The sequence below is a fragment of the Gigantopelta aegis genome, chromosome 3 (genome assembly GCF_016097555.1).
Source record: "Gigantopelta aegis isolate Gae_Host chromosome 3, Gae_host_genome, whole genome shotgun sequence".
Classification (NCBI taxonomy): Eukaryota; Metazoa; Mollusca; class Gastropoda; order Neomphalida; family Peltospiridae; genus Gigantopelta; species Gigantopelta aegis.
The window spans coordinates 64,259,761-64,285,148 of NC_054701.1; the positions used below are offsets into that span (position 1 = coordinate 64,259,761).

General features: G+C 38.1%; 2 protein-coding genes across 6 annotated transcripts in view; one reads left to right on the forward strand and one right to left on the reverse strand.

Annotated features, from left to right (window-relative positions):
- LOC121368419 (myogenesis-regulating glycosidase-like) overlaps positions 1-25,388 on the forward strand; it is a 182,177-nt gene that overhangs the window by 112,553 nt on the left and 44,236 nt on the right. The window lies entirely within an intron of this gene.
- LOC121368420 lies at positions 209-24,453 on the reverse strand. Of its 4 annotated transcripts, none has more exons than XM_041493149.1 (4): positions 24,379-24,453; positions 23,748-23,976; positions 4,197-4,283; positions 209-913 (listed from the first exon to the last, which is right to left on the reverse strand). In XM_041493149.1, exons 2-4 carry the CDS (start codon positions 23,866-23,868, stop codon positions 702-704), a joined length of 420 nt encoding a protein of 139 aa, XP_041349083.1. In that variant the 5' UTR covers positions 23,869-23,976; positions 24,379-24,453; the 3' UTR covers positions 209-701. The 4 variants fall into 4 exon arrangements, with proteins under 4 accessions (XP_041349083.1, XP_041349080.1, XP_041349081.1 ...); XM_041493146.1 differs by having other exon boundaries at positions 24,295-24,448; XM_041493147.1 differs by lacking the exon at positions 24,379-24,453 and adding an exon at positions 24,148-24,279.

Here is a 25,388-nt window from a genome sequence, read left to right on the forward strand (position 1 = left end):
ATGGATCACTGGTCGGTGCAAGTGGTTTACACCTACCCATTGAGCCTTGCGGAGCACTCACTCAGGGTTTGGAGTCGGTATCTGGATTAAAAATCCCATGCCTCGACTGGAATCCGAACTCAGTACCTACCAGCCTGTAGACCGATGGCCTAACCACGACGCCACCGAGACAGGTTTGTCGAACTGAAAGTCAAGCACATAAACTAAATAAGCTTGCAGCAATTTAATATTTGATTATGCATAACATATTATTTTAAAAAGGTATATATTTACATGCAATGGGATGACGGGCTTGCGGAAACATCTCTAGCAAACACTTTAAATATAAAATTGCAGCTTTTGCTGACTACATCTCTAGAAAATAATTTAAATACAAAATTGTAGTTTTTTGCTGAAGTATGTGGTGGTGGTGAAAGGGGGCGGGGAAATGGTATGATTGATCGGAAAAATTAAAAGGTGAACACCATCTGGAAATGTCAAAAAAAAGAGAAGAAAAAAAGAGAAGAAAAAAAGGGGGTGGGGGTGGGGGAGAAACACGAAAAAAATTGAATAACAATAAAATGAAACAAATCATTAATAAAAATTAAATAAAAAAAATATATAACAGTATCCCCCCAAAAATCCCACAACATTTCTCCGTATCGTTGCACCATACCACCCACCCACCCCTACGTCCGTCCGTGCTCCCATTGTTACAAAACTCAGTATTTTTGAGTGGGACTATCACATTCTTCGGTCCGCGTTTTGGCACAGATCTTGTTTTTCCGTAAGCTAAATCTCTTCATCCGGTTTCGGTTGAGGCAGACGACCACGAGGATGAGGAACGTGATGAGTGGCAGACACGCCAGAACAGACCCCACTGCTATGAGACTGGTGTCTTCGTTGTTTTTCGCGTATATTATCATGAGAATACCTGGAAAAATAAGAAGAGTTTATATCAGTCTATCATAATGGTAACCAGTCAATTCGTACCATAGTCATTTCGTACCTTGGTCATTTTGTACCTCAATCATTTATTGTGCAGTTTACTTGACTGATACTAAAATATCGAATTACTGATTTAAAAAATAAACATTAGGCTAATGCAGCTATATTATTATATTAATTACCAACTAGCAGTTTGTGTTCGAATAACATATCAAGATCTTCTAAGACAAGCTGATCTCAGAAAAACCTTAATTACCCACGAAGAGGAAGGGTGCCAGAGTCACACAAAAGGTGCTCTTCGAAAATTGGGCACTTTACAGTGACGGGAAAATCAGCGTCGGCCGCCTGTTGAAAATCTGTTCCAGATTGGTGCATGTCGCTAGTGATTTTAAAAGTATTTTAACTGTAGCTTGAGTATAGTGCTGTGTTTTGTTATGAAATGTCAAATAAAGTTATAATGATTTCAAGATCGTGTATATTTGTTATACTTAATCATAGACTAGACCACACAGTGATATTCTACATCGATACTGACGTGACTGTTGATTATAACGATTGTTTATCCAACAGCAATAAGGCAAGCATAGGCAGAGAATCTGTCGACAGTGGGCTAAGGACGTAGCCTATATAAAATCGGGGGGGGGGGGGGGGGGGGCGAGTCTCGTATCATATGATATGAAATGATCATCAGTGGCAACATACATATGTTCATTTAAACCTTTGCTCACTTTACAAGGTATATTTACACGTCAACTTTTATTCGTCAACAATAAAAATAAGAAGTCGCATACCATGACAAAAATAAGATACCAAGTACGAAACCACTATGGTACGAAATGACCAAACATTATGGTACGAGATGGTAAAAAGTAGGTACGAAATGGCTATGGTACGAAATGACTGTGGTACGAAATGACCAAAACACTATGGTACGAAATAACTATGGTACGAAATGGCCATAAACTATGGTACGAAATGACTAGTAACCATCATAATATATATAAAGCACATTGCCGGGGTTAAATTACCAGACCCCGTGCTTACAAAACTGACGTCATTACAGGCTTGAGTCCAGACTCTAAAGTGTTATATGAGCAAGCCCTGAAATGGCTATGTTAAAGCTAGGGTCTCCGCGAGTACTCGAGTACTCGGGCACGGGCCGGGTCTAGCAAGACTCGAGTCCGTTCACAAGTCTCGAGTACCTGTGCAAGGAAAAACATTCTCATTTAATTATATTTTTTAACGTCATTTTGGCATATGCTTTCCGCCAGTTACGTTATAGAGACATGTAGGGGAAACAAAAGTCGAATGTGTGGAATGCAATCATAATCCTGATTTGACATCCATGTTCAGCACTGGAATTAAGATGCATAATGCTAATTTACTTTTTTCTTTAGTCTCATTTGTATCTAGTGTAAAGTGTCGGATACTCAAGTCCGGGTCGAGTTTGACCCTCGAGTATTTGAGTCCCAATATTTTGGACTCGTGGAGGCCCTCGTTAAGGCATGGATACAAACGTTTTAACATTTTAAAAATTAAGAAAAACCAGAAAAGAAAGCAATTGTATTTGTTTTCTTTCAAATTACAAATTTGTACCATTCCTATAACATACACTCACGTCACCTTAGTCTGCGCGGCACAACAGTCTGCGCACGTTAATTACGTTACTTTACGTCTTGAAACAAATGTTGGGGTATGTTCGTAAATGAAAAAAAACAAAAAAAAACGTTAACTTAATTCATAAAACTGTTGTTAAAACAACACATATTGATTGTGAATATATGTATAAAACTGGTAGATAACAAATTGATTGAAAAAAAACCTCATCGTGTTTTTGTATCACCTGTCAACACGTGTCTGTCACCGCTGTAATGATCAACCTTGTATATCATCTTACACAAGTTTACATAGAAGCTTCAAAACATACCTTATTATAAGTTATGAATCCATAAATGAAATGAATGTTTTATTTTATCTGTTAACGTAAACACCCAAGCATACTTTGAATTTCCCCCCGAGTGACACAATGCAAAATGACTGCACACAGACTTTGAAGATTGCACTTACAGCATGGCCTAATTTTAGCTATAGCTGTTTAAAAATTATCATTGATTGCCCTATAAGTCTAACGAACACTATTTGTGCTCATTTACACAGTTAATAACAGACAGTTTTTGTTGAATAAAGATCAAAATGTTTGACATTGGCTTTTTTCATATTGTCATTTTGTGTTGTCAAAACTAAGGAGCATGGAACACCATTTATATTTATCTCATTTGCATAATCTAACGTTTTACGAAACAAACTATAACAGGAAGTGATTGTTGTTTGGAACTTTAAAAAAAGTCGGATCCATTATTTGTTGCTATTTCTGTAAACATTAGCGACAGAAGTTGTTGTTTTAATGTTTGCTGCGCAGACTTGTGTGTCGTCATGCAGGCCAGTAAATACAGGGGGGCACCGATGCTTAGGTGAGCAGACTTAGGTGCCACCAGTGTATATACATCCGCCCCCTAAAAAAAGAAACAAGAAGAAAAAAAGGAGAAAAAATAAATAAAAAAATAAACGTATAAAGAGAAAACAAATTATGGACACACTGATTTTGACACAGTGAACACAATCAGTTCTTGTTGTTCTGTTTAACGAATGCCATTCAGTGTCGAAATATGATTCATCAAAAAAGAGAAAAAGAAGAAAAGGAAGTCAGTAACATTTTAAACAGATCGTAGGTGCCATTAGGCTAGAATGTGATACGAAAATTACATCTAAATATAGCCTTCGCTGCATATCGAGAAGAAACTAAGGACTATCATAAGAGGACATTAATTTAATGTACTCTGGTGTGCCTTTGTACAATGTATATTTAGATGCATTATTTAAAAAAAAAGTTTTAAAAAAAGTACATGTATGTCACCAGATTACATCGATCCAATTCAGTCTAGAAAGATTATATATGCAGCTATTTTCATTTACTAATGTCCACAATGTTGTTATTGAAAAACAAGCTTGATAGCCCGTGATTAATCCCACCCAACAAAGACAAACAACATAAAAGCAACAACCTCTCACCAAGTCAAAACAACAACAAATAATAATAATAATAATAATAATAAAAATCACGAAAGAACGAACCCCCCAAAACTCAACGACATCCACACACCCCCAAACCAACAACAAAAAACCCCAAAAATGTCCTCCCTAAAAAAAAAAAAAGTATATAAATATACATTAGCTGTCGGTAAACAACCGTCCAGACAAAGGTACGTTACCTGTGGGCAAAGCAATAAAGAAGGAGAAACCCACTGCTGACGTGGCCAGACATCCCTGAAGACAGCACAGACTTGACTGCGGCAAGTCTGAAAATACAAACAAAACAAAAACACAATTATAACAAACAAAAACAAACTGAAGAAAGAAAACTGCCCCTCAAATCGTCATAACACCTGTACTTGGCTATTTATGTTATTGTGCAGTAAACGAAGGAAAAGAAAGGGATATTTGTTTCCTGATACCCCTCGTCCCCCACCGATCAACGACCATGGCTGTCTGTCTTAGACATTGGCGTAGGAAGGTGCCAAAAAGTGTGTGTGTGTGTGGGGGGGGGGCACACTTTTATATTTACACACTTTTACACTATTAGAAAGCAAATATAAAGCAAAATATCATAACAGTGTGTGTGTGTGTGTGGGGGGGGGGGGGGCACATGGCCCTTGCCCCCCCCCCTCCCTCCGCTTCCTATGCCAGACATCTTCAGGTGACAATGCCGATTATATATTATAACAGCAATTAAGGTTTGTCGTGGACAGAACTCTCTGGCGAAGTCAGAGGTTGGGCCCCTGACAGGCTTGCTTGAACAGTTTATTGATGAAAACACGCCAACAATGTCCTATACCTATACTCCAAAGGGAAAAGTATAACGTAGAAAATTTTGAAGATATCAACTTCTCTTATATATGATGTCCTGACTGAGAAAGAATTCACGCAAAATAGTAGACATTCACAAAACAGGGACATTTATTTTTAATTTTAATTTTATTTTTTATGTTCGTTCTTATATCCGATTAACATTCACGCACACTCATCTAGGTACCTAAGCTAAAGGAGCGGTCAGTGGGTTAAAGGGACATTCCTGAGTTTTCTGCACTGTAAGATGTTTCCGACTAATAAAATATTTCTACGATTAAAATTACTTATTAACTGTATTTTCTTGTTTAGAATATCAGTGTTTGTATATTCAATGTGTTTCGGTCGTCTTAATATTCGTAAGAAGCCCAAACTGGATTTTGTCTTCAAATAATAAAAAAATTTTTTTAGGAAATAAAATGAAATTTAACCTAGTACAAATATTAGAACGATCAGAAACACGTTTAATATACAGCCACTAATATATATTTGATATGTAATTAGAATCGTTAAAAAGTATCTGTTAGTCGATAACATCTTTAAAATTGCAGCAAACTCAGGAATGTCCCTTTAATGGTTAGTTGTTAATGGTCATTGACAGTAGTGATGTTCCAATGATCGATTATAATCGAACATCGATCGATTTGGCTGGACCGATGTGCTGATCGATTATAACAGTCCATAATCGATTCTTTGGGAAAATGTTAATTGTAATTGTTCCTCCAGTTTTAATGACATAATTGGTGTAAATATGCTAGGTTTTGGGCTTGTTTTAATGTGTACATAAAGAAACGGGATATTAAATAGAACTTTATAAATGGTAAAAATAGCCATTTATAGGTTGAACACGACAACAGGTGCATGATCCTTATAATTCAAATCCTTTTTATGCTCATATAATTCTAACAGATTGTGTAATCGAAAGTTGATCGGTAGATGCAAACCAATTATAACCGAGGATCGAGTGTACAAAAGTACAACACCTTTAGTTTAACGACACCACTAGAACTCATTGATTATTTAATCATCGACTAGCGGATTCCAAACATTTATAATACTGACTCGAGGTCTTCAGATGAAACCCGCTACGTTTTTTCCATTAGCAATAAGGATTTTTTTAATATACATGCATTTTTCCACAGAAAGGACAGCACATACCACGGACTTTGATACACCGGTCGTTGGGTACTGGATGGGACGGGGATGGTTGTTGAGACAAAAGTCGATGTTGTCATCTTACATCTCCCCACTGAGTCGTTAAAATTCTAGGTGGGAGCCGGCACCTGAATACGATCCTAATATCTACCAGACTCGAGCCCTATTGCGCTACCATTACGATCACCACGGAAACCGGTGGCGTGTTCAGCAGGGCGAGTGCTCGTGATCAGTTTGACTGGTACCGTGGTGTTCTATCCTCTCACATTCATTTAGTGCTAGGCACCAACACCAATACCAATCTATCGAGATAACGCGAGCGCCCCTTCTCCTGAACACTCCCCAGGAATAGCAAATGCCACGTGTTTAAGACTCAACATAGCGGCTGATTAACAATATGTCAATAAATATCATGTTACCGTATTCAACCTTTTCTTTACTTTCATTACATATTTATAAATACGTCCCGCGGACGTCCATGCAACGACTAAGAGAGAAAAATCTGATCGGCTTAAGAAAAGGTCCTAAAATCGATTTAATAGTGATTAATATTATAAAAGAATAGCCGTATATATATAGTTAGTATGGATTGATTGCAAACCATGATACAGGTAGCAATAGCTTGGAGACAAACGATCCCATAAGAACCACGAATTGAAACGGGTTTGCGCACACGTCCGATTACAGTCTAAATATCAATATAAGCAGCTGGCCCACTGGTCAATTTCTCGTTCCGGGGGGGGGGGGGGGGGGGGGGGGGGGAGGAGAGATATAGCCCAGTAGTAAAGCGTTCGCTTGATGCGCGGACGGTTTAGGATCGATCCTCGTCGGTGGTCCCATTGGACTATTTCTCGTTCCAGCCAGAGCTCCACAACTGGTATACCAAAGGCCGTGATATTTGCTATCCTTTCTGTGGGATAGTGCATATAAAAGATCCCTTGCTGCTTATCGAAAAGAGTAGCCCATGAAGTAGCCACAGCGGGTTTCCTCTCTCAATATCTGTGTGGTCCTTAACCATATGGCTGACGCCATATAACCGTAAATAAAATGTGTTGAGTGCGTCGTTAAATAAAACATTTCTTTCGTTCCACCCAGTGCACCACGACTGGTATATCAAAGGCCAAAATTACCAAATGTTTGATATCCAATAGCAGATTATATATATTTAAATCAGTGCTCTTTAGTGGTGTCGTTAAACAAAACAAACTTATTTTTAAATTTATAACTATAGTCCATGTGCGTCAAAAGGTAACCGATAAATTGGTTTTTAATTCTATATTCTAATTCAACTGTACGTTAAAGACATTTTCCTGAGTTTGCAGCCATTGTAAGATTAGATGTTTCTCACTAACAAGGATCTTTTGGCGACTAACATCACATTAATTTTTTTTAAATGTGTTTAGATTACCAGTGTCTGTATATCTAATGTGTTTGCAGTCATGTGATAATGTTTGTAGCAGACATCGATAATTTTACTTTGAAATATATATATATATATATATATATATATATATATATATATATATATTTCATCATTCAGTAATTTCGTATATAAGAATATATATATATATATATATATATATATATATATATATATATATATATATATATATATATATATATATATATATATATATATATATATATATATATATAATTATATATATATATTTTATTTTTTTTTTTTCTTTTTTTTTTTCTTATATACGAAATTACTGAACGATGAAATTCAGTTTGAGCTACTAGAAATATTATGACGACAACACCTTGCTTATATAGTACAAATACTAATATTCTAAACATCGTAAGTTACGTCTGCTACTAGCAGTTATACCGGCCGTGCGTTTACACGTGTTTGGCATCAATTTCACGCAAAAAATTACACCATTACGGAAGCTGGAGTACTAGTATTTTAAAAGACAAAAGAAAATTGTGGTTTAGTCGTAGATTTACTTTTACGCGCAAAACTAGGCTTACGGTGTTTTGTGAAATTGAGCCTTGGAAAATATCTTTCATATGTAATTTTAGTCACGAAAAAGGATCTGTTTAGTCGTCGTGAACATGTTACAATGGCCACAAACTCCGGGTAGTCTATATAAAGAACGAATCTAAAATTCTAGATCATAAAAGGATGTCAAGTGCGTGTTTTGGTGTGTTTTTTTACATTCATACGCGTACATTTGTTTATCAATTCACTTCACAAATACTTCTCACGTCATCATATCCAGTTGGTCGAACAATCTAGAAACACGAATAATCTGCGGGGTTTGGTTATCACGAAAGAAGAAACATCTCCCATATTCCAAGTTTAGCGTCTTTGTTTTTTTAGACGAATCATCTAGCAGTGATTCACAGGTGCAGTCACGACTTTGTCAAAACGCATACATCCTTTGGGCTATGGGTTGTGCACAGATACGAATTTTGAATAATGTTAATGTTTTTGTCGTTTATATTTCATGTATTGGTTTTAATCGTAAAGTTACTTTTCACTTAGTCTTTGAGCTGGTTATTTCGTTGACTTGACGATTCAAATTGGCGAGTTTCACAACCTACTCTACGATCATTTAAACACGGTCTAAATTCGCCTTCAGTGGCTTATATTATCGCTATTAACGGTTATCGTTTACTGCCTTCGTACATGTGTGTAACTCACTCTCTCTCTCTATCTCTCTCTCTCTCTCTCTCTCTCTCTCTCTCTCTCTCTCTCTCTCTCTCTCTCTCTCTCTCTCTCTCTCTCTCTCTCTCTCTCTCTCTCTCTCTCTCTCTCTCTCTCTCTCTCTCTCTCTCTCTCTCTCTCTCTGTGTATGGGTATGTGAGCATGTGTGTTTGTGTGTGTGTGTCCGCGTGTATATATGAGAATTAAAAAACAACAAAAAAACTTACAAAAAACCCAAAACAAACGAAAAAAAAAAAAAAAAAAAACGAAAGAAAGAAAGAAAGAAAGAAAGAAAGAAAGATAAAAGAGAAACAGTTATGTGCGAATGAAGTTAAATGATATTCAAAGAATGGCGTGGACGATAAATTTAATGAGAATGGTCTGTTTTAAATTGTTAAATAATATCGAATATAACCGAGTATGCAGCTTTAAAGGGGCAGACCCTAGTTTCAACCCATGAACATTAACACTAAGTTTAGTTAATCTACAAACCTGAAACACATTTGGATAAAGTTACAATTGAGTGAAACATGAGGTTATCATAGGGCTAAGATAGTTTCGTGGAACGGAGCCCTGGACAATAAGACTCGTTCTATTTATCGTCTTGCTGGAGTTATCATTTATCATTATATATAATATATCATTTATTATACATGTATGTAGTTTATTAACTTGTCTCGTCCAGACTTCATTATATTGTCTCGGTCAGTTAAAGGGACATACCCTAGTTTCAACCCGTGAAAATTAACACTAAGTTTAGTTAATCTACAAACCTGTAACACATTTGGATACAGTTACAATTCAGTGAAACATGAGTCTGTGACTTTGAAATGGTGAAATACCCTCTAAAAACTAAAACTCGACTCCATAACTGATTCTTCTCAGACGCACGTGCGTTTTTAAAAATATTAGAAATGCATTTTGTGATATTAAAACCACCAGGATGACCAAAACCACTTCGAATGTATGGAAATTTATCATCTAAACCATAAAATCTAAGTAATGTATGATTTCAAAACGGCTATAATGGTCAAAAATATACTTTAGTGTTTAAAGACTAGGGTATGTCCCTTTAATGGCGTGTTCTTGTTTTGAAGAGTAGGAAAGACACAGATGATCGGTCCGCGATATGGACACAATCAATACGAAATGTAAACTCATCTTATATATGTCTATTGAACAAAAAAACACGTATTGTGCGGCGCAATGAGCTCCTGATAATCTTTAAGTCGCAAATCAATGATTCCCTGACGATCTGCCGTTGTGCTTTGGTTAAGTAATGAAAAGGACGGAAAAGGAAAATAATATTTGTATTAAAACATATTTATTTTTTTATTTTTTTTCTATTTCCTTCCTTCCTTCCTTCCTTCCTTCCTTCCTTCCTTCCTTTCTTTCTTTTTTATTTTTTTTCTATCTTCCTTCCTTCCTTCCTTCCTTCCTTCCTTCCTTCCTTTCTTTCTTTCTTTTTTATTTTTTTTCTATCTTCCTTCCTTCCTTCCTTCTTTCTTTCTTTCTTTCTTTTCTTTCTTTCTTTCTTTCTTCCTTCCTTCCTTCCTTCCTTCCTTCCTTCCTTCCTTCCTTCCTTCCTTCCTTCCTTCCTTCCTTCCTTTCTTTCTTTCTTTCTTTCTTTCTTTCTTCCTTCCTTCCTTCCTTCCTTTCTTTCTTTCTTTTCTTTTCTTTTATGGGGCGGGATGTAGCCCAGTGGTAAAGCGCTCACCTCATGCGCGGTCGGTTTAGGATCGATTCCCGTTGGTGGGCCCATAGGGCTGTTTCTCGTCCCAGCCAGTGCACCACGATTTGTGTAACAAAGACCGTGGTATGTGTTATCCTGTCTGTGGGATTGTACATATAAAAGATCCATTGCTACTAAGAAAAAATGTGGTGGGTTTTGTCTCTGAGACTATGTCAAAATTACCAAATGTTTAATATCCAATAGCCAATGATTAATAAATCAATGTGCTCTAGTGGTGTCGTCAAACAAAAACATATTTTAACTTTTGTTTTTTAATACAAAACTCAAGCTCACGAAATGTCAGCGTAATAGATCAATATTTTATGTTTAAACAATGATAACAAAGGTTAATAGGTTTCAGAATGAAACACAAAGGTAGAAATAAGTCTACATAAATGTTAAATATACTATATGTCATTTTGTGATCAATATTTGCGTAAATGTATTGTAAAACCTTTATGAATAAAACAAAATAAGTTAACGTTAAAAGTACAGAGGTTTTTTTTTTAATTGTTCTAACACATTTGACATCCAATAGCCGATGATTAATTAATCAATGTGATCTAGTGCTGTCGTTTAACAAAAAAACAAAAACCCCCAAAACAAATCACTTTTCAAAGACGTCGTATTTAAATAATTAAACCGTCCATGTTTTGGTCCTGATCTCGGTGGTGTAATTGTGGGTCAGAGAATGTATAGTGAGGCTAGTAGGTACTGGTTTCGCATCGCGGCACCGGCTCCCACCACAATAGGTTTTAACGGCTGATCGGTGAGGTGAAATATAAGGCCACTGCACCGACTTCTCTTCCACTAACAACTAACAACTAACAACTAACCACTAACCCACATACAGCATAGAGTATCAAGTTACGATATGACGTAAAATTGGTACTTCAAAGACCTAGGTACATGCTGTCCTATTTGTGATAAGCAAGCTAGAGCTGGGAGGTATTGACATTTGAGGTTCGTTATCGATATATAATTTTTTTAATGATTAACCTCGGTATCGGTACGGTATTCGGTATTGACACAATACCAATACCGATATCGACACCTTTTCGGGCGAATTACGTATGTGAGTATTTTGAAAATAAAATACTATTAATTTTTTTCTCTTTCGGTGAGATCCTATTGATCAAAGCCCCATCGGCGGGTCCAGTGGATTATTTCTCGTTCCAACCAATGTACCATGCATATTGAAGACAGTGGTATGTGCTATCCTGTCTGTGGGATGATGCATATAAAATATTCCTTGCTATTAATGGAAAAATGTAGCGGGTTTCCTCTCTTAGACTATAGGTCGAACTACCAAATGACTAACACCCAATAGCTGGTGATTAATAAATTAATGTGCTCTAGTGGTGTCGTTAAACAAAACAAACGTAATGATAAAAGCCAGCTAGAGTGACCATTCAGAAAATGTAGGCGTGGCCAACTGCGCATTTTTCAAAATGGATGTCATTGTTGTTGTATAATGTAATCATTTAAAACCATATAGGTTTTGCAAAAAATGATCCATTTTTATTAGTGACACCCCCATCTAAGAAAAAATCCTAGATTCGCACCTTTATTACCCTGTCTGTGACAATAAACTATAAATTTAGTGATGGTTTATCGATGCAGATTCCAGACTACTTAACAAATTGTATGCATGATCGATGTCGTATTGAACGACTGAAGTTAATTTACAGCAATAAGTGTGTGTTAACATCCTCTCAAACAGTAAAATAAAGAAAAGAAAAGAAAATAGTCGATACACTGAGCCCAGGTTTGACATTTGGTCAAAGGCCGTGGTATGTGTTTTCCTGTCTGTGTGAAAATGCATACAAAAGATCCCTTGTTTCTAATGGAAAAATAGTAGTGGGTTTCCTCTGATGACTACGAGTCAGAATTACCAAATGTTTGACATCCAATAGCCGATGATTAATTAATCAATGTGCTTTAGCTGTGTTAACTCTTTTCATACAATCACCATGTTAAAAAACAGCAAACACACACACACACACACACACACACACACACACACACACACACACACACACACACCACACACACACCACACACATACACACACACCACACACACACACACACACACACACATACACATATACACACACACACACACACACACACACACACAGCATCAACATCAACATCGACGCCACACACAGCATACCGCACAATACCATACTATAGCACACCACACACTGGAACAGATCTCATCATACTACGTGACATCGTACCACACCACTCCTTACCATATAACATGAATCCACAACACAACATGACGCCTCACCACGCCAAACCACACCACACCACACCAAAGCATGGCAGTACACTACACACAAGAACACATAATACCACAGCACGCCAAACCACAACACAATCATCACATTAGGCTACATCACACCATGGCCCGTGCTTATAAAACTTTCAGATTCAATCTCTAATGACGTCATACACATACAATTTGTATGGCGTTGTCATGACATTACTGTCTCAGACTCTAGAGTCTCGAGTCTAAATTCTAAAAGTTTTGTAAGCACCAGGCCAGGGCTTAAACTTAATGCCATCACCGACAGCATTTGCCATAGCTGCGATACGAATTGCCGTATATAAGGGGCTTTATCAATGGCAGGGTGTTGGTTTTTTGCCGCTGGATACACATTATTTTCCAAGGTTGAAGGGAACATTTTGTTTTAAAATTGTGTGCTCATATGTTACAGAAGTCACTGGTTTAAAATTGCCAGCAGGTACGCTCAGAACTGTCACCTGTGAGCATTGTTTGCCAAACACATTTCTAAAGTGCCGTGGGTGACAAATTCTTAAGCTAGCCCAGACTGTCAACTGTTACAACGAAGTTGGCCAACTCGACGGTTTCGTTGTACTTTTCCCCAACTCCCGACTTAGATGGGTGCGCTCAAATTAATAACTAATGGGTTATACGACGAGAATCGAGTTGTAACAGTGCTCAGACCAGCAACTGGACAGTCGTAGAAAAAAAAATGTTTTGTTTAAAGACACCACTAGAATACATTGATTTACTAATCACCGGCTATTGCATGTCAAACATTTGGTAATTTTGACACAGTCTTAGAGAGGAAACCTGCTACATTGGACAGTCGTAGAAGTCGTGACCAGCAGAAAGTTGGCCAACTTTGTGCTGGCAGTTGGTAGCCTGAGACTAGCATTAAGTTAGAGCCATGAATTATACACGTCACGTGACAACACACCAAACTGCAGCACAGGTATAACACAACGCCACACACACACCACCAGTCGACAACAGTATTAACAAACTTGAGAAATTGCGCAATAAAACACCAGCCGACGTCCAGAAAAAAAAAATCCAAACAGCGCGACCTTAAATTACACGAGATTTATTGCACAGTTACAGACGATAAATTGATTTGTCGTCTGCTTGCCTGCAATTCGAACACTTTCCGTCATGACCATGCGAGATTTCTTTTAATACATAGGCGCATTACAGAAGAAATCCTAAACACGTCTGTGTCTGTCTGTATGTTTGTCTGTGTGTGGATGTACGTAAGTGTACTGTGTGTTTAAGGCACAAATTTCATTTGTTCGTAATCTTGTACGTAATTAATAACGCATAGATACGCACACACACTAGATCGCATTAATTAATCATCGGCTATTGGATGTCAAACATTTGGTAATTATGATTCGTAGTCATCAGAGGAAACCCGCTACATTTTTCCAATATTAACGAGGGATCTTTTATATGCACTTTTCTATAGACAGGAAAGCACATAGCACGGCCTTTGACCAGTTGTGGTGCACTGGTTGGAACGAGGAAAAACCCAGTCAGTTGAATGAATCCATCGAGGTGGTTTGATCCTGCGACGCAAGCACCTCAAGCGATCACTCAACTGACTGAGCTAAATACCGCCCAGCATAAAACTATTTTATTGTGGATTAAGTATACGAATACGCAAACGGAACAGAACAGAACAGAACAGAACAGAACAGAACTTTATTTCACTCGGGTAAATTAACAATAATTATATGACAGTGACAAGATGGGGTTTACAGGAGAAAATTTATATGTACAAAATCAAAACAAAAATATTTCTAATAATACAAAATGAAATATACTTCTAATAGTAATACTCTATATATATATATGCAAACATGGATAGTAGTAGTCGGAATAAAACAGCATAAGCTTGGGAGACAATTCTTTTTAAGGTTTAACGAATTTATCCGTAATTTCTTTTATTAATTTGCACAATTGTTTTAGAAGACTTATATTTTCATTTGTCATTAGTTGTTTAAATTTAAGCATATTGGGTTTGAAATAATAATATGGCTTTAACCATTTTTTTCGGGAGTTATTAAAGAAAGAGCATGTACGTAGATAGTGAAATTCGTCTTCGATGTCATTTTTGTTGGACAAATGAAATTTACGCCTAACACATTTGGATAAAATTACATCAGAATGAAACAACGTTGAAACGGAGAAATACCCTTAAAACAGATTAGCGCTCTTCTCCATAACCTTTACTTGTCAGAGGTACGTGCATTTTTTTTTAAATACGTAAAAAATGCATTTTGTGGTATTAGAAACACCAGGATAATCAGAAACACTTCGGATGGACGGAAATGGATAATCTAAACGATGAAATGTAAATAATGTCTGATTCCAGTTATTAACTCATTTTCAACTTCTGTCCCGAGTCATGCCCCTGGCTATCCAGAGACAGGACCCGGGACAGACATGTTCGAAACTTTAGTGGTATATGGGCATGTTAAACAAAATTATCCGCTCCGCTCCAGTTATTAACAAGAGTACCGGCGAGGTACATGATACGCCCGTCAGGAGTTTGATGGAAAACCATAATTATGATGTTCAGAATATAGCCAAATTATTTGATTTATTTGTATCACAGTGACCTAGTAATTCTACGTGACACACCACCATCCCATGTTGTTCCTACATGTGAGGTTTGATGGATCCTGTATGCACTTGTATGCAAGATATGTTCCGGACCATATTGTCACGTGTATATAACAAAATGTTTATGCATATATTTCAACTATGCCGTTGTGCAACGGCCCGAGTGGAAATAAAGTCTTGTCTTGTCTTGGCGAGGATTTACTGTTATGTACAGTAGACCATGAAAAGTAGGTCACAGTGACCTAGTAATAGTACGCGACACACCACCATCCCGAGTTGTTCCTACGTGTGAGGTTTGATGGTCCTGTATGCATCTGTATGGGAGATATGGTCCGGACAAGAAAACGTTAAGAGACGGACGTACGGACGGACAGACAACGTCATACGATAATATCCTATCACAGACAGACGTATAAAAACGGCTTTAACAGTGAAAAATACGCCGTACTGTTTAAAACCTTGGGTCTGTCATTTTATTGTGGAAAATAAAATATAAAACAGCGTATGCACTCTGTGAAATGGTTTATTCGGTACCCAATGATGTATATCAAAATAACTATTAGTAGAATAGCTATTTGCTTGAGTTAGAAAGTTACAATATATCATATTAAGTTCTAAATGCCATTTACCAATGCCATATAAATTCCATAAGGAAACGAGAATGCATAGCAATAATATCAATCAACAGAGTACTACAGTTTCTAACTAGCTTTAAAAGCTTTCCGGCATTCATTCCATATACAATTCGATAACATTTGACAAGTGGTGCGTATAAAGATGATGAACACTTATAAGTATGTTGAGAACATACCGGTATGTATAATGCATATTTTTAATCCATTGAATAGTTCTTTCCCATTATGAAAAGACAATAATTGCACAAGTTTAAATTTATACAAATGGTTTGCGCCAATATTATTTCTTAATATATATTGAACGTAAATGTATGTACAACGGACATTTCAAATTAATGATATTCATCCGTCATATGTGTAATCCTTTTTGATTATATATCTGACATTTCCGTTCCAATCTTCCAATATAACAATATCGACCTTGTTCAAATGGCAACTTGTAATATACATGCACTTGTAATATAACAATAGGGTAATGATATCTAAGCTAGTATTTCAAGCAAAATATATCTATTTGACGTACCAATATCCAATTAAGGTTCAAGCACGCTGTCCTGAGAAAACAGTCCAGCAGCCTGGACTGTCTCTCCATGACAAAAAAAGATGTATCTAATAAATGCTAATATATATATATATATATATAGTCCGACGCCATATAACCGTAAATAAAAGGTGTTGAGTGCGTCGTTAATAAACCATTTCCTTCCTTTCGTGAATACAATTGTCCAATACACGTATTTAAAGACTTAAAAACTAATAATTCAGTACTATGTATTGACGTGCCAATCATACCAAATATCTCCGTAGTCTAATGATAACAGTACATCTTTAACATGGCAAAGCCAGCAGGAACTATTCAAACATTCTTATATATCATCATATTATAGTGATTTCAAATTTCCATTCTTGGTTTCTAAAATTAAGTTTTAACCAGCACACGCAGAGATAACTACCGAATCAATACAAATCGTTGTTTCAAAACGGGCGTATCTATGGAAACAAAGTTGTATACGTTTCTAAACAACGAGTTCTAAAATAAATGACACAAGTAATGTATTATATTTCATCTTTTGCGACATTCGCGCTTTCAGTTAATTTTTACGTTTTTGAGCAACCGATTGGATGGTGTGGCTTTGGCGTATATGTCAATACCATCCATGAAACAGCAAATTAGATGCCTTTAATCTGAACTCCCACATTTGGGATATTGTTGAGTGATGCCCCCCCAAAAAAAAAACATGCAGTATTCTCTCCAACGAATGTGTAAGATATGAACATGACTACGCACACGCACGCACGTATGCACGCGCCTGTTATATGCTCGTTTGCGTCGGGTGATTACATCAGTCGGCCTCGGTGGTGTCGTGGTTAAGCCATCGGACATAAGGCTGGTACGTACCGGGCTCGCAGCCCGGTACCGGCTCCCACCCAGGGCGAGTTTTAACGACTCAATAGGTAGGTGTAAGACCACTACACCCTCTTCTCTCTCACTACTCACTAACCACTAACCACTAACCCCGAGGTGTTTGCCCAGGACAGCGTGCTTGAACCTCAATTGGATATATAGAGAATAATACATGAGTGGTCGTTAGATACCAACGAGTTGTTTTTAAATTGCATCTAACGAGCGAATGCATTATTCTATTTCTTACATATCCTCAAAAACCAAGCAAATTTTAACATCTTTTTCGACTAAACGTTATTTACAGCCGTTGCACTTGTAGCTAACTTACGCGTCGTAGACAAATGCTTATCAGGTTAACTATACGTTACAGTCTAATCGCTTTCTATCGTGCAGTTTTTCATTAGTTGTATGGCATTACTGACCTGGTCGTCACCTAGGAGCAGCCAGTCGTATGTCTTGAAATTGTATACAAACGTACATGTGTTAACAACCATGTGTAACCAAAAATAACGCATGATGTTCTCACCAACGGGTGTGTAAGAAAAGTATGAAAATAACTTGAAAAGAGAAATGTGTCATCACTTAACGCTTTACAAAAAAACAACAGCAACAGCAGCAACAACAACAACGAAAGCAACAGAAAACCCAACCAACCGATAATATTAAGTCCCCAGTGAAAACATTTTCCGTAATGCATCCCATGCCATCGATCAGTGTCATACATATTACATACATGTACGTGTATATGCAAATCAACACCTGTGCTTCCAATATATATATACACGAACTGCCAGCGTAAATCGTTAATTAAATTCTAATTAATTATAGAGAACTCTGTTGCGGATGAAAACGAGAGTATACATCGATGAATGACCAAAGACAATTTAAATAAACATGCATTATTCATAATACACTCTGTAGATATATACGCCAGATGTTTTCCTTCGACGGTTTGCCGAGTCACAATAAAATTCACTGGCACTCGTTAATGCATTATGCATGTCATGACCGTGCATAAAAACAATTCGGGTCGCAATTAAAGGTGCACGGTCACCTGGCGCATTTAGTCTGTTGTTTGACTGTGATTATCTCATAGCAGACAGCTTTGAAGTGGCAATTATTAGACTGAAGTTGACAGGGGAGACCAAATAGTTTGCAAACATGTGTAACTTGTTCACATTGAAGATTTGTTTTGTGGTAATTCCGGTCCATGGAAAAGTAGTGGGTTTTGTTGTGTGAAATGGGTGTACTCCGGCCAGGTTTAGTGGGTATGTTTGCTTAAACCAATATCCTGGCAGAAAGAGCTAGACAACAGGGGTTGTTCTTTTCGGGGTATGTTGCCCTCAGGCATGCAAAGGTGCATAAACAAATCCATGGGCCTACTGATATTAATAAAAGTGTTATAGTCACTAATGTTATGTAGAAACATATAGCGTAAATAACTGTGGTCTGTGGCCATCTTATAACATTGTACTGGTATTTCTGTCCTGTCCCGAGTCAGATCCCCGATCCTATTGGAGGCCGGACTCGGGATAGGCGTGTTCGAAACTATAGTGGTATACGGACACGTTAAACAAGTTACTAAGCTAAGGTATTTCTGTCCAAGTTAATTAGTTTCTGGTTTTGGGGCGGGACGTAACCCAGTGGTAAAGCGTTCGCTTGATGCGCGGTCGGTCTATTTTTAAAAACGCACGTTTCAACTTCACAGACTCTTGTTTCACTCTCTTGTAATGTTATCCGAATGTGTTTCGGGTTTGTAACTTAACCAAACTTAGTCTCCATTTTTACGGGTTGAAACTAGAGTCTGCACCCGTAATTTTCTGTTATGAGCGTTTGTGTTAACCATGGTTTGCACCAATACGTGTTATGCAAGATATTTCCAGTGAAGCTTTTATCAGATGCCTCTTATCTTTTGTTATCGAAATACAGTTTGTACTCTTTGAACTCTTTAGAAGTCTAGCTGAATGTACGACAACAAACAAGGTTATAAACATGAGCATTAGTATTTACAAATAAATGCAGTGAAAAGACTTATGCCACGATAATATCTCATTTCTTTTCAAATTATGTCCGTGTTTATATCCAAGATAAGGTTCAAACACTTTATCCTAGGCACACACCTCAACTATGGAGGCTGTCTGTCCAGAACAGTGGGTTAAACAATGGTTAGTCGTCAGTGGTTAGTGGGAGAGAATTCGGCGTGGTGGTCCCATTCTGGATGTGAGTAGGTACGGGGATTCGAACCCAGAACTTACCAGCCTTAAGTTTGATGGATTAACAGCTAAACAACTGAGGCCGATGCACTTTATAATAATCACTTCCCAGCTAAAATACACATTCCCCCCTAATTCCACTAGGTATGGCGCTGTTATTACTAGATATCAAAATCAACATAGCGCTACTTTTCTATAAACCTACAATGTTTACAGCATCCGCAGTGCGGGGTTAAGGGCTAAAATCCATGGGAAGTTCTAAGACCTCAATTTTTTTTACTGAACACCCCTACGCCCGCACCCAGTTATTTTAGGTTGGAGAATATGAATAACGACGCACTCAACACATTTTATTTACGGTTATATGGCGTCAGACATATAGTTAAGGACCACACATATATTGAGAGGAAACCCGCTATCGCCACTTCATGGGCTACTCTTTTCGATTAGCAGCAAGGGATCTTAGATATGCACCATCCCACAGACAGAGTAGTACATACCACGGCCTTTGATATACCAGTCGTGTTGCACTGGCTGGAACGAGAAATAGCCCAATGGGTCCACCGACGGGGATCGATCCTAGACCGACCGCGCATCGAGCGAGCGCTTTACCACTGGGCTACGTATCGCCTCCCCCCCCCCCCCCGGTTTAACGACAACTCGACAATAATAGGTCGATCTGAGATCGATCCCCGTCGGTGGGCCCATTGGGCTATTTCTCGTTCCAGCCAGTGCTCCAAGACTGGTATATCAAAGGCCGTGGTATGTTCTATCATGTCTGTGGGACGGTGCATATAAAATATTCCTTGCTACTAATGGACAAATGTAGCGGGTTTCCTTTCTAAGAATACAGGTCAAAATTAACAAATGATTTCTGATTTATAGCAACGTAGCCTTAATTCATTTATAAGCCAAACTATCGAAAAACAAGATGATGACAATGTAGCTGTTTGTATATTTTGGGACAAATTAAATGTGTATATTGCCATGCATTATTTTGTTGGCCTAGTAAATTATTGTGTTATCGTGCCAGTAAATTGTGTTAATAACTCCACTGCATGTTTTGTTTACGTTTTATTTCGCTCCGGTGTCCTCTTGCTTTATGGAACAGGGTTAGAATGTGCTTTAAAATTCTAAATTTGCGACCTTTCTCACGACCAAAAGATCGTTAGGTACTGTGTCAAAAATATTTCTCACGATCAAAGGATTGTTAAGTACTGTGTCAAAAGTATTTCTCACGACCAAAGGATTGTTAAGTTCTAACAATCAAATTTATTTTGTTTAACAACACCACTAGAGCACATTGATTTATTAACCATCGGCTATTGGATGTTAAACATTCGGTAATTGCGAAATATGGTCTTAGAGTGGAAACCCGCTACATGTTTTTTTCTATTAGTATCAAGGTATCTTTCATATACACTATCCCACAGACAGGATAACACATACAACGGCCTTTGATATACAAGTCGTGGTGCACTGGCTGTAACGAGAACGTTAAGTAATATGTCTAAAGTATACATGCTTCTTAAATCTGATGTCACACGTTTTTTTTAAATTATTATTTTGAATGAATGAATGAATGAATGAATGAATGAATGTTTAACGACACCCCAGCACCAAAAAAATTAATTACATCGGCTATTGGGTATCAAACTATGGTTATTATTTTGAATTCCGACTTGTACAAATAACATGTTAATAGAAGAAATTCGACACCGCTTTTCGAAACGCAGTCAGCGTATTTCGAATATGACAGACAGACAGACAGACAGATAGGTTATTGACGTCTCACCGTATGTGCATCACACATATATAAATTAAAATAAACAAAAATGTGCATAAATCATTCTTTATGAATTAAGAGAGACTGTAAAGTTAAATAATACAAGTATGTACAATGAAAATAATGATTACACTATTGTGTACATAGGGGTGTCAGGTGTCTTCTTGTAGTGTTTGTATTAGTCATTAACAGTTTAGTTAAATGTTATGAGTACATTTGAACAGGATCAAACTAAAGGTCTGTAGCGTCAGAATCAGAAAAAAATAAGTTTGTTTATTTACGAAACAATACATGGCGACTGTTTGGTTGTCGAAAACTGACCGGCCCCGGTGGCGTCGTGGTTAAGCCATCGGACTACAGGCTGGTAGGTACAGGGTTCGCAACCCGGTACCAATTCCCACCCAGAGCGAGTTCTTAAGGGCTCAGTCGGTAGGTGTAAGGCCACTACACCCTCTTCTTTCTCACTAACCACTAACAGATAACAACTAACCCACTGTCCTGGACAGACAGCCCAGTTAGCTGAGAATTGTGTCCAGGACAGCGTGCTTGAACCTTAATTGGATATAAGCACGAAAATATGTTGAAATGAATGAATGTCGAAAACTGACAAACTGTTATTAAGAGTGCTCTCTAGCCCCGGCCCCGAACCTATAAACAGAGCGGGGCTAGAGTGCACGCGAGCTACCATTTACTGTACAACAAAGTGTTTTCGCCTGACCTGTCCTTGCTGTTTGGTTGTGTTTAATGTGCGGTTACGCGGATACGCGGATACGCCCATCTCTCAGGCTCCTATAATAGTCGCAGCCCGTACTTCACGACCTGTGGTCTCACACTTACGTTCTCTGAAGTTCGTGATGTCACTGTGTGTACATTTGTTGTTACAGTTAACAGTCACTCCATGACAACAAAATAATAGCACTGGAAAGTTACAGTTACCAAGAAAAAGTGGCTACATATGTTTGACTTACTTGTCAGTGTTACGTGTATAAGTCTGTTCTAGAAGTGTTCGCATTGGTATGTGGGCGGGTAGGGGTGGGGTAGGGGATGATGGTAAATGGTCATGTTTAATTGACATCCCGACACTGTATTGTTTATTAAACGGATGTGTGTGTGCGAGAGAGAGAGAGAGAGAGAGAGAGAGAGAGAGAGAGAGAGAGAGAGAGAGAGAGAGAGAGAGAGAGAGAGAGAGAGAGAGAGAGAGACACACACACACACATACACACACACACACACACAGAGAAAATGTGAGAGAGGGAGACAGATAGAGAGAGAGAGAGAGAGAGAGAGAGAGAGATAGAGAGAGAGATAGAGAGAGATTATTTCAAATAGCAGTGAGGAAGGCTTTTATAACAGTTTTGTAATATTTTGTTTTTCCACAAACGGGGCAGCACATACCACGGTAATTACGAAAGACCGCTCCCGGCATATAAACTACTCTACCGATTGTCAGGAATGTTTTACCTTCGTTATGAAAAGAACCACACATACATCCAATCATTATCCAGGAAGAACTGGTTGTAATTGGAATTAATCTCAAAAGTACACAAGAGTAGAGCAGAACTGATTCCACAACTTATTACAATGTATGGGTGGGTGGGTGAGTTGACATTATGTATGTATGTGTACTAGTACTGCATATATGCAATGCATCTACGCAACAACGGGCGGGGCATAGTCCAGTGGTAAAGCGCTCTCTTCATGCACGGTCGGTTTGAGATCGATCCCCGTCGGTAAGCCCGCTGGGCTATTTCTCACTCCTGCCAGTGCACCACAACTGGTATATCAAAGGCCGTGGTATGTGCTATCCTGCCTATGGAATGGTGCATATAAAAGATCCCGTGCTACTTATAAAAAAATGTAGCGGGTTTCCTCTCTAAGGCTATATTTCAAAATTACAAAATGTTTTTCATCTAATAGCCGGTGATTAATAAATCAATGTGCTCCAGTGGTGTCGTTAAAATAAAACAAACTTCAATGTAAATGCGTGTATGCGCAATATGTGTACGCGCGCGCGAATGTGTGTTTGTACGTGTTTGTGCATGCGCGAATTTGTGAGTTTACACTGTATGTATGTGTATAGATGGGTGGGTGGGTGAGTTAAAAGTGTGCGTGCGTGTATGTGTGAATACTAGTACCGCAGTGCATCTATGCACCAATCTAAAAGGCCGTGGTATGTACTACCCTGTCTGTGGGATGTTGCATATAAAAGATCCCTTGCTGCTAATCAAAAAGAGTAGCCCATGAAGTGGCGACAGCGGGTTTCCTCTCTCAGTATCTGTATGGTCCTTAACCATGTGTCCGACGCCATATAACCGTCAATAAAATGTGTTGAGTGCGTCGTTAGATAAAACATTTCCTTCCTTCCTTCCTTCCAATCTAAAACCACCTGTCAGATTAATTCACATCACTCACCTGGATCGGAGTTGTCGCTGCTGCTGGCCACAGACGTCGTTTCCACGCTGTAGTCGTCGCTGGTTTCCGTCGAACCGTCGTCCGCCGCGTACCCGGTGCCACCGTACCCCTTGGGCGTCATCTCGCGTTCATGTCTCTACAACATCACCACCGGCAACGTCGTCTTTTGTAGCCGTCAACACACTCACCGACCACACGCCCATGCTACATCCCGCTGAATGAAGTTTACCTGAAAAACACAGTTCACCTGTAGTTAACAGTCCTGATAGAGAGTGTATTCACCGTTAAAAAAAAACCGATAATGGCACACCCTAAACGCCGGACGGGTTGTTGCTTGTGTGTGACACTCGATCAACACTCGTAAACACTAGAAACACATATATATAAAAGCCCACCTTACCAGGAAAGCAGGACCTCGTTACCAGAACAAACTAGGACACGTTGACAGTTGTTAATAAAAGAGACAAAGTCTCAGTCATATATATATTATAGTATACTTTCACTTCAGCCAAACACGGATATACTAGTAGGCCTATATATATTTTACCTGTGGTCTTGTGACGTCAAATTCAATAAACGGAATACTATAATGTATATATCCTATGAGGAAAAAATAAGAAAAGTTCCTGACTTGTTGTTGTGATCTAAAAACCCTCACAACGTTCCGGTTCGGATCCCACTTATGAGTTTATTGATTCGGAACCGCTCGAGTCGTGATTTTACTACATGGTTGTGTGTACCTACGAACAGTGGTCACGTGGTCGCTGCTTCATTCAAACGGTTGGCGAATAATAACAAAGCACAGGCTCGGACAAATAATATGTAAATAGAAACACCGCGTGAATGTCACCTTCTTATCCGGGTTCCCGTGTCCGGTTATAAATACGTGATCATACCAATAAAAAGCGATCATTTCGTTTAAACAGTGTTTACGAAGACATTTATGTTAGACAGTTTAATATTACACAAAGCTATATATCAAAGAGTAGTCGTTATAGCAACACGTATAAATGTTTATAAAGCTATCTGAAAGTGAAAGAGAGAGTGAAAGAGAGATAAAGAGATAAATGTAGAGAGAGAGAGAGAGAGAGAGAGAGAGAGAGAGAGAGAGAGAGAGAGAGAGAGAGAGGGGAGAGAGAGAGAGAGAGAGAGAGAGAGAGAGAGAGAGAGAGAGAGAGAGAGAGAGAGAGAGAGAGAGAGAGGAGGTAGTAGTATATGAGATAACCCGCTGCTTTCACACAAGGCACTCCTGTCGAGATATCAGCAAGGGTTTATATCTATTTTCCCATAGGCAGGACAGAACATAATGTATAAATTTACAGCCTTTCATGTAAGCCTACCAATCATTGCACACTGGTTGGAACGGGAAAAACCATGAGTCCACCTAAGGCGAACGATACAGCAGTTTTAGCCACATATGTTACTGTAATTATTGTCGTCTCTGGGATTTGATTTGGTGGTATACACCTTGTAATGCGATAGTTATGAAAATAAACATAATAAATAAACATAATAAAGCTAGTTACGTTTTAACATTTAATTGGGGAAAGAAAGACAAGAAAAAAAAGAAGAAAAAGAGAAGTAAACAAACAACTCACAAACAACAACAAAACCCCACCAAGACAACAACAAACAAGAATT

Excerpts from the sequence above, each read along its gene's own strand:
- LOC121368420 (XM_041493149.1), bottom strand. The coding sequence starts at position 23,868 with ATGACGCCCAAGGGGTACGGTGGCACCGGGTACGCGGCGGACGACGGT. Across the intron at positions 4,284-23,747 it reads CAGCGACAACTCCGATCCAG|ACTTGCCGCAGTCAAGTCTG; the intron begins GTGAGTGATGTG and ends TTGTATTTTCAG. Across the intron at positions 914-4,196 it reads CTTTATTGCTTTGCCCACAG|GTATTCTCATGATAATATAC; the intron begins GTAACGTACCTT and ends TTATTTTTCCAG.